The sequence below is a fragment of the Amaranthus tricolor genome, chromosome 2 (genome assembly GCF_026212465.1).
Source record: "Amaranthus tricolor cultivar Red isolate AtriRed21 chromosome 2, ASM2621246v1, whole genome shotgun sequence".
Lineage (NCBI taxonomy): Eukaryota > Viridiplantae > Streptophyta > Magnoliopsida > Caryophyllales > Amaranthaceae > Amaranthus > Amaranthus tricolor.
Window position 1 is genome coordinate 11,537,811 of NC_080048.1, and position 15,989 is coordinate 11,553,799.

The window sequence follows — 15,989 nt, forward strand, 5'->3', positions numbered from 1 at the left end:
TTGAAATGCACCTATTAATACTCAAGTTGAGCTTCGAATCAATTAAATTTAAAGGGTAAAATTGAAAATCACAGATTAGACTACTAGTTAAACAAATTTTCTTTTATTCTTATAATAAAATTTAATTTTCACCTTATATCGGAAATATTAATATTAAATTCTCTTTCTCGCTACTCATAGGAATTGTTAAACCAATGAGAACCTCAAAATTATTCCGAAACCATTAAAGTTACAACTTCTATTACTTAAAAAGGATACTTAAAATGTTGAGCTCAATTTTGTACTTATTGCCTACTCAAAGATCATTAAATGAGAGGAGAAAAAACGAAGGATACCAAACAAGGAACGTGGGCCAATTCAGTTCTCAAATAATTCCATAAATAACCCAATTTGTCTTCTATGCCTCTTTCCTTATTTCTACTCAATTTTCTCGCCACCAGTCACGTCTTCCTTTTCCAACAAACAACACACACCACCACTTGCTTCTCTTTTACCACTTTAGAGCCACAAACGCATCAACTCTTTGAAGAGGAGAGAGAATCAAAATTCAAAGGTAATCATCAATGGAGGAGAGAGAAAGCTCCATTGGAGTTGGAGGAGGACCGTTAGTTCCTGCAGTGAAGCCATTATCTGTAGTTCCGCTACTTCCTGCGCCGGATTCCGCCCACGCTGGCGAACAATTGGAGGCTTCGCCGACTGAAACCGATAAGGATTTGATGTGTCCGATTTGTATGCAGATGATTAAAGATGCTTTTCTTACGGCTTGTGGACATAGTTTTTGTTACATGTGTATCATCACTCATCTTCGTAATAAGAGTGATTGTCCTTGTTGTGGCCGTCATCTTACTAATAATCAGCTTTACCCTAATTTTCTTCTCGATAAGGTGAGTTTCGATGCAATATCACTGTCAAAATTTAGATAGAGTGATAAAAAAGAAAGTGATCAGTGTTCTTTGTTGTTTTGAAGAGGATTTTTTAATTGCGAATTTGCAGCTTATTATTATTATACGGTTTATTGCCGCATTTGTAGCTATTAAAGAAGGCCTCAGTTCGTCAAGTTTCGAAAAATGCGTCTCCTGTTGAACAATTGCGCCGCGCATTATTGCAGGTCAGTTATACTTTTGCCTTATTCTTCTGCAATCTATTGGTATATATTATTTTATTTTGATATTGTTTGGTTTTGATATCTGTTTTAATTGGATCACTTATGAATAATCATGGATGCACAGAACACAAGTTAGCTATTGCTTTCTGTAGAAGTTGATAAGGATAGTTTTATAGGCGTATCTTTTTTTTTTTTTTTTTTTTTTTCCCATTACGACAGTGATTATCTGGAATATCGGCTAATTAACAATCACTCCCTCAAAATGTGTCAAAAAAGTTTACTTACTTTTAGTATGTGAAAAAGTTTTTTGTTGAATCATTATGTTCCTTAACTTGAGTGATGGGGAAGTGATATACATAACAAACTATTATGAAGACGGTATTTGTATAGTCCTGTTGACATTTTGACCAGTGTAACATAATTTTGTACCTAATTTGCGTTTTGAATTTGTGATTCGCGCAAAATGGTTCAAAAGTATCTCAAAATCGACCATAATTGATAGTGCAGCGTGACAACTAATTTTAGTGAAAGTCACTGGGTACACCAAGTACATAATTGTGGATATGGATTAAAATATGTTGTACTATTACCTTTCATTATATGGAAATTCTAGGTTGTTGGAATCCATTGTCCTTGTGTATTTATGACTTTTGGAAATGGATTGAAATCATTTGGTACTATTTCTACTGTCATTTGTACATGAAAGGATTTACATTCATTATATGAAAATTCGTTGTAGTTGGAATCTATTGTCCTTGTGTATTTATGATTTGCATTAGTGTCACCGTAGTTTGATTAATTGATGTAGGACTTTGCTGTAATCTCTAATTTGTAGTTAATGGCGTGAACACTTTGGATAGTGTCAAGAGAGTATTTGAGAAATCTTTGTTTTTCAAATGTCAATATTGTTGGTTTGTCTAATCTTCAAGCTTTGTCCTGGTCTTGGCACTCTAAAGGAACATTTTTGTTTAAAATTTCTGCTTTTAGTTAAATCTTATATGGTTATAATTCGTAGTCAGGGTTGTGAAGTTTCGTTGAAAGAGGTGGACACCCTTATATCACTTCTTTCTGAGAAAAAGAGAAAGATGGAGCAAGAAGAAGCAGAGAGAAACATGCAGATTTTGCTAGATTTTCTGTATTGCTTGAGGAAGCAGAAAGTTGATGAGCTCAGTGAGGTATGTGGGTTGCTTTCCCATTTTTGACCTTATCAGACTAGTACAATGATTCTCTTCAGTAAGCTTTGGTTGGAATTATTGCTTTCTCTAACATTGATGGAATGTTATTTGATACATGATCTTTACTTTCCAGATTCAAACTGACCTTCAGTACATCAAAGAGGACATATCCGCTGTGGAGAGACATAGAATGGATTTATATCGTGCAAGGGACCGGTACTCAGTAAAATTGCGAATGCTCAGTGATGATCCTACACCAAAGATACGGCCTTCAACAGCTGATAGGAATAATGGTGGAATTTCCTCTGGTTCACGTTGCTCACTAGGAGGGTTGACTGCGGGAAGTTTTCAGAATAAGAAAATGGATGTAAAGGCTCAAGGCTCCCATGGGCAACCGAGAAAAGATGCTTTGAGTAGTGGTTTGGATTCACAGTACATTAGCCAATCAGGTTTGGCTGTGATGAGAAAGAAGAGAATCCATGTGCAGGTTTGTAGTTTGCTTTATCTATTTTCTATACAGAGGCAAAGACATTGCAAAGAAAGTTGAATGCTGACAATTTCTTAGGCGAACTTTCTGAGTGCAATTTTTTTCCCTTTTGGGCAAGTGCTATGTTTTGGCTGTTCATCTTTGCTTGCGCAATATGTTACATCATTTCTTGCAACTTTTATTTAATTGTACGAGCATAGACATTGAGTTTTCCCTTCTATAAACCTCTAGTTGGTTGGTGCTTGTCTATGTATTATATTTAAAACACAGTTTCATACTCATGATTACAGTTTGGTGACCTGCAAGAGTGTTACCTGCAAAAGCGTCGCCAGTTGGCTGGCCAGCCAATCAAGCAGGAGGATAGGGATAATTATATGCAGAGAGAAGGGTATAGCACAGGTCTTGCCGAGTTCCAATCTGTATTGTCTACCTTTACTCGTTACAGGTTATTTTCTTGTTCATTTTGCTTTAAAACTTGGGGCTTTGTTTGCTATCATGTCTTTGACATACATTTGTACTTTGTCATAATTATATGTGAAACAGCCGCTTGAGAGTTATTGCTGAACTCAGACATGGGGACCCTTTTCATTCTGCCAATATTGTATCAAGGTGAACTTTTGAAATTGTATCTCTCTATTATGTAACAATGTTTGCAATAATATTTTTTTATTTAGATCCCACTGAGGAATAAGATGTTGATAACAAGATAAAATATTGTTCTAGTGAGAAATTGAGACAGTTTGTAGCTTAATTTTATCACCTTTATCAACTTTACTATTTTGGAGCCCCACTATATCTATTTTAGTGGGGGACGAAGATGGGGAGGTCGATATGAAATTATGGGATTTTCAATGCGTGCTTACAAATGAATTCTGATAGCCGGTTCATCAAGGGATATGATTGTAATGTCATTTAAGTTATATGATATGGGCCTTGGGCCTATCGATGTTGGTGTTACATTGAAGCATCATTATGATCCGACTAAAATTTGTGTTCATCTTTGCAGTAATCGTGAACAAGTGACAAGGTGGATTGAGAAAGTATTTGGTCATTAAGTTAAAAATTTTGGGCCTATAATACGTATAGTCAGCTCCTTTATTATGTTTATTTGTCCAGACTTACTAGTCCGTCATCTTTAGCAATTTGATAGGATTTTGGGTGAAAGTGAAATGGTGTTACCCATATATTTACTGAGTATGTGGCATGGGTACCTCAGAGTTGATTTGAAAGACAATTTCTACATTCCGTGTAGAGCATAGTCAGCTACACGGGCGGATCCATGCCCAGTAAATATTGTCAACTGTGACAACATTTAACTTATGTGTATAACCATATAACTAGAGATGCATTACATGTGTTGGTTAAGTTGGTTTAAGCTTTAATACATGACAATATTAACCTAGGTACAATCCTTATTAAGAACAATTTTTTATAATATCGACATCATTTAATTTTGTTCTAGATCCGCCACCGATCAACTACTTCTGTCAGAATTTACTATTTTAAGAAATGCTTCCATGTTTGTTCAAAATGAACTGTCATTAAGTATCAGTACTCATGTTTAATTGCTGTAAATGATTGGTAGTTAAGATGAAAAGAACGAAGGAAAATTTTAGTATCATGGGCTAAGAATTGGAAAAATAGTGCAAAGCACCGGATGCGATCGCGGTGAAGGTAACAGTCTCAAAACCACTTCCTCGAATGGTTTTGCAATTATCACAGCCGCAACCTACATTACAGTTCCATTAATCTCAAAAGCGTTCACAATGCATTGATGTGGTTGATGCTTGCACTATGATTGCCATTATCACCTAAAAATAAATTATATAGAGGTTTGATCTTGTAGGTTCCTCCTTAAAAGGTTCCTTTATAGAACAGAGAAGAAAGAGGGAGTAAAGCACTTAGTTGGCTGTAATATGTCTTTAAACAATTTGGCTTGTGACAGAAAATGCATCTGATATTTCATTAATGATTCTTATTACAGCATAGAATTTGACCGTGATGATGAGTTATTTGCCACAGCAGGAGTTTCTCGAAGAATTAAAGTCTTTGACTTTTCCTCGGTAAGCTGATTAAATTTTTTTGGCTTATTTTCACCATTGGCTTGAGATAATTGAACAACGACAATTTGCTGATAAAAGAAGTTTCAGAGAATTTGTCCTAGCATTTGGGTGGACCATGGCATTTGCATGTCCTAGAAATATTTAAATATATATTCAGCGTACTTGTAAAAATTAGTTTTGGGTTTACATCTTTTCTTAAGTATTGTGCGTGTGAGATGTTGGGGTGGGTATCTTTGCAAATAATATTGTAGAATCATGATATTTATGTCCACGGTCAGTCATGATGGGTGGATTCTGGCTAAAATGCTTGTGGTTGGGGTTTAAAATCTCAGTTTACGACACCACTCGTTTATATTTAATAGTGTGTTTTCTTGTTATCTTGCCGACTGATCTCCAGTTTTTTATTCTTAAATATGAAGCATCTAAAGCATAAGCGGGAACATTTTACTTATATCTACTATTAGGAGAATCAATTACATTTTGAATTTGTAATGACTTTTGAGGAACAACAACTTGGGAAAGAAGAGCTATTGGCTCTCTGTTGGTTTATTGCTGTTCATTGACTTTGTAGTTTTTATTAAATTCAATTTTGTACGGCACACTGTAAAAAAACTCAAGAGATGGCATGCTGGTTGGTGCTTCCTTGTTATACTTGGGTGGGCAAGGGTTGAGCTGTAGTCTACATTGCTCCATAGTTTCTACAAAATATAATGAACAAGTTTCTATTACATCTCAATATATGGTGCGTTAGTGCAATTGATCTGTGAACTCTACAATTTTTTTTTTTTTTTATGTCTCTGAACTGTTATCTATAAGTCTCTCTCTTAAACGAGTGTTGTGTAGAATGACTCTGAAATGATGTTCTTAAACTATCCAAGTCAAGGAATATATTTAGAGTAGGTACCCAAACCGAAAATTGTGTCGTTGGGAACTATTTTCCATTAAGATGTTATCCATTGCACAAAATACCTGAAATGAAGGAATGGAGTTAGTGTGATTAGAAAACTTCCTTTTCTCATGTCAAATCACCAAAATATTCACAAATTAGAATCCTAGTCAAACACCAAAGACTTGAATCCAGTTACGTAGCTTAGGTACTATATGATATTGTATGCTATGAGTAGGCTTGACTAAATCTTTGTATAGCTTCTTCAAGTTATTGTTTAAAGGGAAATATGCTCTATTGTTATTCGAATGCATTTTAAAGAAATACCTTTTTTGATGGATTCATGGCGGACTTTAGTAGGATTTAGCAATAATGCATTAGGTGCCGAAGAACTTTGTTATTATATTGTATATATTTAATCTTTTTAGAATCTAAGAGTAAGGGGAAAATAACTTCAAAGGTTGAAACATTCGTTGATCTTTAATTTTGACGCCACTTCAACACTTGTTTATTAGATAACAATGTAGGAGGGAAAGGAAAGGAAATGAAGAGAAGGGGAAGGAAGGTTAGGGAAAATAATTGGATATGATAATAAAGAAAGTTTTCCTTGTTTGTTTAGGAGGGAAGGGAAGGGAGAGGCAGAGAAAAAAATTCATTTTCCTTTTAAATCTTTTCACTTTTGGAGAGCTTTGTCCATTAATAAAATTAAGGAACTAAATTCCTTCAAATCATTCCCCTCCAAAATAGTTATTCAAGAAAGCAAAATACATCCCTCCCAATCCCTCCAATTCCCCCATTCCAAAGTCCAAATATAGTGTTAAGGGATGAAGGATTTTGTTTTTAGGTGATTCGAGTGGGAAGATAAGATGGAATCTTATGGAACCAATTTTGGAGGTGTGTTTTTTTTTTATTTTTTTATTTTTTATTTTTGGTCTGTGTGGGTGGGATAAATTTATCACATTGAAGTTTTGAATATTCTTTAATTTTTGATGCAAGAGCGTGATAAATATGAAAGAAGAGTTTCTTGTTTTGGTTGTTGTTTATGAATGAATAGATGTGGATTTTGTTTTTCGGTTGTGATTATTAATAAAATGGTTATGGATTGGTTTATTTCCGAAAGAAAAGATAGAATTCTGTTAAGATATAATAGAAAATGGCGTGTTGTTTGTCAAGTAAAGAAAATATAGAATTTTGTGTTGATGAAGGGAGATGGAAAAAATGGAAGCTTATGTGTCCTATTGGATATAATAGAAAATGGCGTGTTGTTTGTCAAGTAAAGAAAAAATACACCAGTTTAGCTTAATATTCAGATACAAATTCACCATAGAAAATTTTAAGTTTTTCAAAGATCACAATTTAGAATTTTTTAGGATCTAAACAAGCAATGGGCGACTCTTTAAATCTTACAGTCACAGCTAAAAGGTTTTTGCTTGCCAATTGAATGAAATGAACAACATTCACCTTTTAAGTAAAAATCAAGTCCCAGTTTTTATTGAGTACAAAAGTTATATATAGTAGGAACATTAATGATTTACAAGTTTCTATAATGTCCTAGAATGTTATAAAAACTAGGCTAATAACTCACTAACAAATCCATCTATAAAAGTAAAAGAATACACTAACTAGCTTAAAATTAGGAGAGTGGGATGTGCAAGGTAGGTGTCACTGTTGGACGACCCATATTGATGCAAGAAGGGGTCTTGGTTGATCTTGGATGCGAGCTCTTTGCTGGTTTGGATGAACTTGAGTCTCATTTGAGTCTGGATTAAGTTGATAAAAGATTGTATTGGCGTGAGGGCTTGAAGATTGACGCCAATTTTGAAGCTTGATTGCAAAGTGATTCCACTTGTTAGGTTTGTATTGCTAGTCATCTTTACGTCTCTTGTTGAATTGGAATAGTCTTCATTTACATGCCAATCTGTGAGCTTCTTCCATATCTTGGATGTGTGCTTCATGCCTCGTGTGCCTTTAGACTCTTTGCCGATTTGATTACAACACCCAAAAAACTAGAATTTTTATTTCTAATTATTCTTGTTTCCTAATCGAATCACTAGCAACTTAGTATGTTCTTCAAACTAGAGAGGCATTTCGCATCATATTACCTAGAAACTTATAATTACCGTCCTCTTTTTATGTAGAAGTACTAGAAACAAAACTTCTATCCTTTTCTTTTTTACATTTTTTATTGAATACAACTTATAAACTAAAAGTGTATATTTGAATGGAAAACTAAAAACACAAGCTTATATGTTTAGATGGGTATATGGTGTGGGTGTCTCCAACTATGGTTACCCAAATCTTAAAGGTACAGGTAATTACAATTTACAAGAACCTAAAATATTATATGTCCAGTTACGTGGGTATGGATTCAATAATTGTCTGTGAACAGTTGGCAGGCTTTTGTGATATGTTTTCTCCTTTTCTCTCCAGGTTGTTAATGAGCCTGCAGATGCACACTGTCCCGTTGTTGAGATGTCAACTTTGTCCAAACTCAGTTGTTTGAGCTGGAACAAGTTTTCCAAGAACCAAATAGCTAGTAGTGATTATGAAGGAATAGTTACTGTATGGGATGTTACGACACGCCAGGTAATAGATTTAATGATTTATGATATGTTAGTAGTTTGCTTCTCAACTTTCCTGGTGTTTGCTTTGGCCTACTATACTTTCCTTTCTCCTCACCATTTTCTGACCCGTGCCTTTAGAGTGTCATGGAGTACGAAGAGCATGAAAAGAGGGCTTGGAGTGTTGATTTTTCGTGTACAGAACCTTCAATGCTTGTATCTGGTAGTGATGACTGCAAGGTATGTCAGTTTGTTTGAGAAATTTTATAATTTAGTGTTTTGTAGCAAATGATTAGATTAATATTTGAAAGACTAGTTGCTGCCAAAAGTTACACTCACAAATAAAACTCTAATCCACAAGACTTAGAAACTAACCCACAAGCAGCTAACCATTGGACCCTCAGCACATGACGCTATAAGCACTTACTCTTTCACCATCCTTCAGCAACTTTATATAATTCCTTCACCTCTCCGTAGCCACAATTTAGTGTTTATTATTTTGTTTGACTTCCCGTCTCTCCTCTTTCTCTTCCATATTTCCTTATTTCTCCACTTATTGCGAGTATTAGTGGCATTTTCCAGACATTGGAATTATCGTGGTCCATAATCGCCATCAACATATCCATCACTGTAATTGACATTTCCATTCTCTCTCTTTCCTTGATTTTTTAAAATTCGACCAATATTTTCCCTCCTACTTATTTTCTTTCATTGCCAATTCGTCATACTGTTTGTGGTTTTGTGTTTGGACAAGAAGCTTTGGGTTGACAATTCAAGGTGAGTTTGAAATATTTTTCGAAATTTTTTTGTGATTTTGGTCATTTGCGATGAGTCATTCCGAGTCTCATTTGGTTGATTGTTCGTCTGGGTTGGGAGGAGGCCGGTTGTGTTTGGGTGTTCAGTTTGCTGAATTCCGTGAGTGCTTAGTGGGTAGGGATGTTTAACATCAAGGGTAGTGTTTGTTGTGGTAGGAGAATAGTTACACTCCTTTTGGTGGGTCTAGTGTTATGAGTGCTAGGATGAAGAGGCTACGGTTGTTGAGGTGGGTGAATATGGGCTTCACCATGGCCAATAATTCATATTCTCCCTCGTCTTTATATATTAGAAGAACATACTCCCGTTCTATTTCACACATTTGTGCTTTGAATGCCCTGTTTCTAGTCACACCATTCACATAAGACTTTTCTCCAATTTCTACATAATTGTATAGAAAGTGATTTGAATGAATAAATGAAGCTGTATTTTATTACTTCTCTAAGTTTATTTAATGGCCATATTCTCAAGAAATTCATTTATTGGGTCACCTATCAGGGTTTGATAGGTTGGCCGAAAAAAATCACTTTGATAGCATTTGTTATGACTTGAAATTTCCATCCGAAGTAAGAGAAAAGATTCCTGACAAAGATAAGTGATTAGGAATATTAGTGGAAAAGTTAAAATTAGTCAATGAAAATGATAATTGTATCGATGAAAGAATAGCTACAAGAAGTGTCACACAACATGTTTTATGTACTCTTATTAGCTAGCTACAACCAGTACCTAAACATAAACGTCTCCTTTTCTTTGGGTTTGTTTTTAAGAAGTTTATTAGTGCTACTTGGTTTTCATCTGTTGTAGTATAATACAACATACTTTATGTACTCTAGCTAACTACTTGTTTAATTTGCTTTCCTATTTTGTTTGTCAAACCCATTTTTTCTTGAAGGCTACAAAATTTCATTAAATGTTCAAATGTTCACCTTGAGCGACTATTAATTCTTGAAACCACAACTTTGAAGGTTTATCCTGGGGCATGGACTGCTATTTTAGTTTCACTCGATAATGTTGGTATTTGGAATTTTGGATTTTCATTGAGAGTTGAGAGTTAGCCTAATAAGTTGATGGTATAATGCGGTGATTGTGCTAAGTGGACAAGGACGTAACAATACAAGGATTATGATTTTATCTTGGTGATTTTCCTTATACTAGTAAGTTCTTAGAATGTCAGTGTTAACATTTAACCCATTTTATCTTGTTTTTGTAATGTCTTTATTTTAATTTTGGAACTTTTTCTTTTTTTTAATGGAGTGTACTGAATGTAAAGTATATAATCAGTTGACCCCAAATTTTTAAGCAAAACAATAGCAGTTTTTAGCTCATAGAAGTAGGAAGCATGGAGGTTATGGAGATTAGGTTGTTGTGTTAGATTGAAAGGTGCAAGCTTATAGATGAGAGAGAAAGTTGGAACTCAAAGGAAGAAGAAACCCTAAAAACAACACAGTACAAAGCATAAAGCATGCGTGTGTTCACTTGTTCTTCATTGTAAGAAAATGAATTTCTTTCTTCATCTCCTTCATATCAATTATAGAAAAAAAAAAAACTATCTTCCCCATATTTTTCAAAGTTTTGTTAAACTATTTCCTTGCCAAGATTTACAAAAACAAAAAATATTACTTGCAATTTTATGTGGAACGTCTTGAAAGAAGGAACTTCTTCTATGGCGGAAACAAGTTCAAGAAGTAGCTTTAATGGTGGACCTTAAAGAATCTCATCTGGTTTATAATGTCGTTTTTTTTTTCTAAAAATACCTTCATTTATAGATTGGAGATCGTTTGAATCACAAATCACGGCGATTCGACCGGCAATATGAAGCCAATCGAACCTAATCATGATTCGTGGGTGAAGGTAGCGAATTATGTGACACTTGCTACAATTATAAGGAAAGATCATTTCGAGACTGCCCTAAATTCCCAAAAGTGCATTCACAGGATTCGCTGAAAGAGTATAGGGGGAGATAGTGATAGGGTAAATAACTTTTGGAGTAAATTTACTCATGATTTGGCATTTATGCTGGAAATTTTATTTAACCTCAAATGCAATGAGTTGGAACGAAGGTATTAAATTAGTGGTACTAGGGAAATTAGAAACCATTTTAGATGTCTTCTTTCATCTCTTTATTCTCATCATTATGGACATCTTTAATTTTGGAAGGAAAAGAATCTTCAATCTCCAATCCTAAATACCCAAAGTAAGCCATCATGGAATTAATTTCAACTTTTTCATTCTCCTTCTTTAACTCGAATTCTTGAACCTGTAGTCAAAAAGTATGGCGATCGATTCCATGGCTAACGAAATATATTTAGTATGGTGCAGGAAAGTGAATAAGAGTTTAAATGATTGAAAAGAGAGAGAGAGAGCTGAGGATGCAGAGAGAGAAATATTCATTACAAAATGGATGGAAGATAGAAGAGATAAAGAAGATTAATTTGATTGGAAATACAAACAAAGATGGAGAAAAGATTTTAAAGTAGAATTATTACCCTGGGTGGGGTAGGGACGTAGGGTACTATAGTACCCCTTTCTTAGAGGTTAACTTTTCGGGTTTAATTATTTGCTTTTATTCCAAACTATCTAATCTCCACAATTTCTTACAATAATATTTTCCCTATAATACTTCCAATCCAGGCAACCTCTGAGAATATTTTCCAAGCATGAATAATACCACCCCTCCCCTTGTGCTTATATACTGCTCTTCTTTCTAACAAACTCTAGAACACTAACAACTCAACGAATTTTTAGTTAGTTCCTATCACTATGCTAATATCCTCTCCTATATTATTTCATGTCTCTAATGACTATAATGCTCTTTTCCGCTTATGTAAGGTAATGCCAGTCATAACACTCAATTCAGGTTATGAAGAAAAATTTTATCTTCATGCCCCGTGTTTTACATAATTCGTTTGCTAATTGCTTTCCAAATCGCAATTCGCTCAAAATGCCCTAAATAGCCTAAAGCCGACCATAATGCTCTTTTTTCGATATGTGATTAGCGAGGAGATTAACGAAATATGTGACACTAGTTTGGCCTGCTTTCCAATCTCAAAAAATAAATTAAACATTGTGTTTTGAAACCTTATTTATGTGGGAATCGCATATAAGTAAAATGGTTGAAGTCTTGACACTGTTAATAAGATTGTGGGGCATGACAGTAACATCAAATTTCACTTGTTTTGTTTTTACTAATGTAAACATTAGGGAATATAATTTTAATGAACCCATTAATTACTTAGTGATCTTCTTTGAGTTACACTTTTACTTTTCCATATTATTAAGCAAACAAATTAACTATAAGGATATCTCACTTTTCTATTCGTTTCCTCAGATTTCTTCATTGAATACAAGGTTACCAATGATTGCAAATTTCATTTTAGTTAAGTTCTTATTATGCTTGAACAGTACACCTTTGATTATCTCTTATCTTATGGAACCTGTGGCAGGTTAAAGTGTGGTGTACGAAGCAGGAAGCTAGTGTGCTTAATATTGACATGAAGGCAAATATTTGTTGTGTCAAGTACAATCCAGGATCTAGCTATCATATTGCAGTAAGAACTACACAAACAAGATTAAACTGTTTTTTCAGATGATTGTAATTTGCATGTTCATTGTTATATACTACTTTGTCCCTTAAATTTGCTAATATATGAAAATATAAATTGAATTGTGTGAATGATATTAATAAAGAGTTGAAACCTGCGGATGTGATTAAAAGAAAGTGGTAGGGTCCATTTCTGAATTAAAAATGAGTGGCGTCTCAAAATAGAAAATGAGGTAAATTGAGAGGGGCAAAGAGGATAGTTGTTTGCTTGCCTAGTTCTTTTTATGTTGTTCGTTTTAAGAGATAATTCACAATTATGCTGTTCCTTGCTTCTTGGATGCATCTATTTATGTTTCATTTGTCTTGAGCACTTAGGTCTAGCTTGGTGAAGCTATTTTTTACTGATGGCTAGGAAGTAGGAATGCATTTTGCATCTTGAATACATCATTCCTCTATATTTTGTGTACATGTCTAACTTATATAAGTTGGCATGTTTTCTTGCTCGAAAACATTTTCTAGTTTTTTGATGGTGGATTTTGTCTCTCAATACTTATTGCAATTTATAACATTTCCCAGAAGCCTTAGATTCTTTTTATTATTATTATTATTATTTTTTTGTGCAGGTTGGTTCTGCTGACCATCAGATTCATTATTATGATTTGAGGAATGTAAACCAGCCAGTTCATGTATTTGGTGGGCATAAGAAAGCTGTTTCATATGTCAAATTCTTATCGACTACTGAGCTTGCTTCGGCATCAACAGACAGCACATTGAGGCTGTGGGATGTGAAGGAGAGCTTACCGGTGAGTATCTACAGTTTCAAGTTTGTCATGGTAATAAATGGTCAGAAGAAAAGAGATAATATCTAAATTGTGAATAAATATTATACTGTCTTCATATTAGTCCTGAAAGATAGGTTAATTGCAACATCGAACACAGAAGTTGTTGAGATGACTAATGGAACTCACATGGGCATGAATACTGAATACCATTTAATATATTCTTAACAGTAGAAGAAACTGACTGAATAACTCTAATTTTTTGGGATGCCAAAATGAGAGGATATTGTTTGGGGATAAGCAAGGGAGAATATTATCTTTAGTTAATGGGAAAAACTAGTTTGAATTTAAGAATGTTAGAGAATAATTATGTAGCTGACCCCAAACTTTGAGGATTAAGGCTTTAATGTTTTTATTGTTGTATATAAATGATCCCGTTACTGTTGGCTGCAAGGTTGTTAGGTCACTTCCTTGGATACTTTAGCTGACCGGGCATTGTATGATACCTTTATGATGCGTTTCCACCTGAAATTTTCTTGCCTAGGAACCTAATAGCCAGAAAGAATAACCAAAACATTGGAGTTCAGGGTAGACTATTGATGAGGCACAGTGCACTTCAGTATTGGGAAGTGTTCTGGCACCTCTAATGTGTTATAACGGTGTACTTCGAATCAATCTATTTGTGTGTAGTAGGATAAGTTATATCCCAATTTAATAACAATGCTATCTAAGGAGTAAAGCTTTCCAACTTATAAAGTCTTTTGGGGATCTATTTAAATCTTATAGTTGAGCTACTCATGTATATTAGGACCAGTTCTGTGTCAAGTAACATTAAATTGTAGTGTTTTTGACATAGTGGCGAGTTATATTTCCAGTTGATAACCTACTTTGACCATTGCTCATATTTTCCTCTATAGTTCATTGAATGCAATGATCAATTATAGTTGTCGAGGAGAATTGTCTTCTGAAATATACCATGTGAATGTCTTTTGCAGCTTCGTACATTTAGAGGTCATACGAACGAGAAGAACTTTGTAGGTCTTAGTGTAAACAGTCAATACATTGCCTGTGGAAGTGAAACTAATGATGTATATGTGTATCACAAGGTCAGTAATCTTTATTCAGATAGTTCTGCCTTCTTTTGAACTGCTGAGTCCTTACCGTATATGCTAATTTTGAGTTTTATGTCAATATGCTGAATGTAGGAAATTTCTAGACCTGTAACTTGTCATAAATTTGGGTCACCGGATGTCGAGGATGCTGATGAAGATGCTGGAGCCTATTTCATCAGTGCTGTATGCTGGAAGAGTGATAGTCCTACACTGTTAACTGCCAACAGTCAAGGAACAATTAAGGTGCTAGTGCTTGCTGCTTAACTATACCTAATTTTTTTCACAGGAATGGGAAAAGAAGCTCAATGCCTCGATTATTCAATGAATGTAATTTTTCCATCTCTCATTACTGCTTCCTTGTTGGCTATTTGTGATTATTCTCTCGTATATATTGTATCATTCATTTTGTGATGGCCTCTGTATGAGTTTCTGTAAAATGCTGAGAGTGAGTGCAGATTTTGTGGCTCGGTAATGTAATTGTCCGGTCACTTGAGGGATGACTTTGCTTTTAGTTTTGATTGCATGTATACTTGTTGACATGTGTTGAAAGGAGAAGTACATTAGTTCGAGCGCATCTGAAGAGAAATCGATTTTGCACTGGACATTTATATCCAATTTACTAATATTATCTGACATGGGGAGTTATTCTTTTCTTTGTACAGATAATTAAGCTTTTTATTCATTGTAATGAGCACATTAGTTCTCTTAAACCTTACTCCTATGGTTTAAGAATATCAGTGATGCGTTCCACCTTCAAAGTCGTTAAGATTCATATATGGGTGTTATTCCCGAATGCATGACTTGTGACATTGACTCTCTGTAACAAACCAACACTAGTATGCATAAAAGTTCTTTATACCAACTTGGGCTAATAGACTGATTGCTAAGGTTTCGACTATTTGAACTTCGTTGCAGCGTAAGCCCTTATATAGTTATAGAAACTAGAAAATAATGAAATTCTCAAGTCGCAACTCATTTGAGTAGGTAATTGTTACTTTTGCAATAAACTTTTACAGTAATATTTCATAGAATAGTTTTTCGAAAATTTGAAATGATTAAGCAAACAAAATATAAAAAGGTCAATAAATAAGCAAGTTTTCAATTTACTTTTCAGACTAAGCGGTCTTTTTCCAGAGGAGAGGTTCAGCTTGTTCGCTGTTAGTAACAGTGAACAAAGCAGCTTGGTCAAAAAAAGTCAAGGTCTTTGTTTGCTGTTAGTAACAGCGAACACGTAGTTAAAGCTATTTTTTTCGTTTATATACTTATAATATACATATATACTAATGTATACATATATAACTAATGTATACAAATTTAAATATATAAATATACATATATAACAAATGTATATATATGTAAATAAATAAAACATTAGGTATATAATAAACATTGCATGATAAATATTATATACATATACACATATAACAAAACATGTACAAATGTTAATATTGTTCAAATGTTTAAAAT

General features: G+C 34.2%; 1 protein-coding gene across 3 annotated transcripts; it reads left to right on the forward strand.

The window, feature by feature from the left end:
* Positions 1-206: 206 nt before the first annotated feature.
* Positions 207-15,202, forward strand: LOC130802817 (E3 ubiquitin-protein ligase COP1-like). Of its 3 annotated transcripts, none has more exons than XM_057666905.1 (13): positions 207-884; positions 1,031-1,108; positions 2,125-2,280; positions 2,414-2,767; positions 3,058-3,212; positions 3,311-3,376; positions 4,752-4,830; positions 8,147-8,302; positions 8,419-8,517; positions 12,534-12,638; positions 13,255-13,434; positions 14,406-14,516; positions 14,616-15,202. In XM_057666905.1, exons 1-13 carry the CDS (start codon positions 564-566, stop codon positions 14,784-14,786), a joined length of 2,031 nt encoding a protein of 676 aa, XP_057522888.1. In that variant the 5' UTR covers positions 207-563; the 3' UTR covers positions 14,787-15,202. The 3 variants fall into 3 exon arrangements, with proteins under 3 accessions (XP_057522888.1, XP_057522896.1, XP_057522904.1); XM_057666913.1 differs by having other exon boundaries at positions 743-884; positions 2,121-2,280; XM_057666921.1 differs by having other exon boundaries at positions 749-884; positions 994-1,108; positions 2,121-2,280.
* The last annotated feature ends 787 nt before the right edge of the window (positions 15,203-15,989 follow it).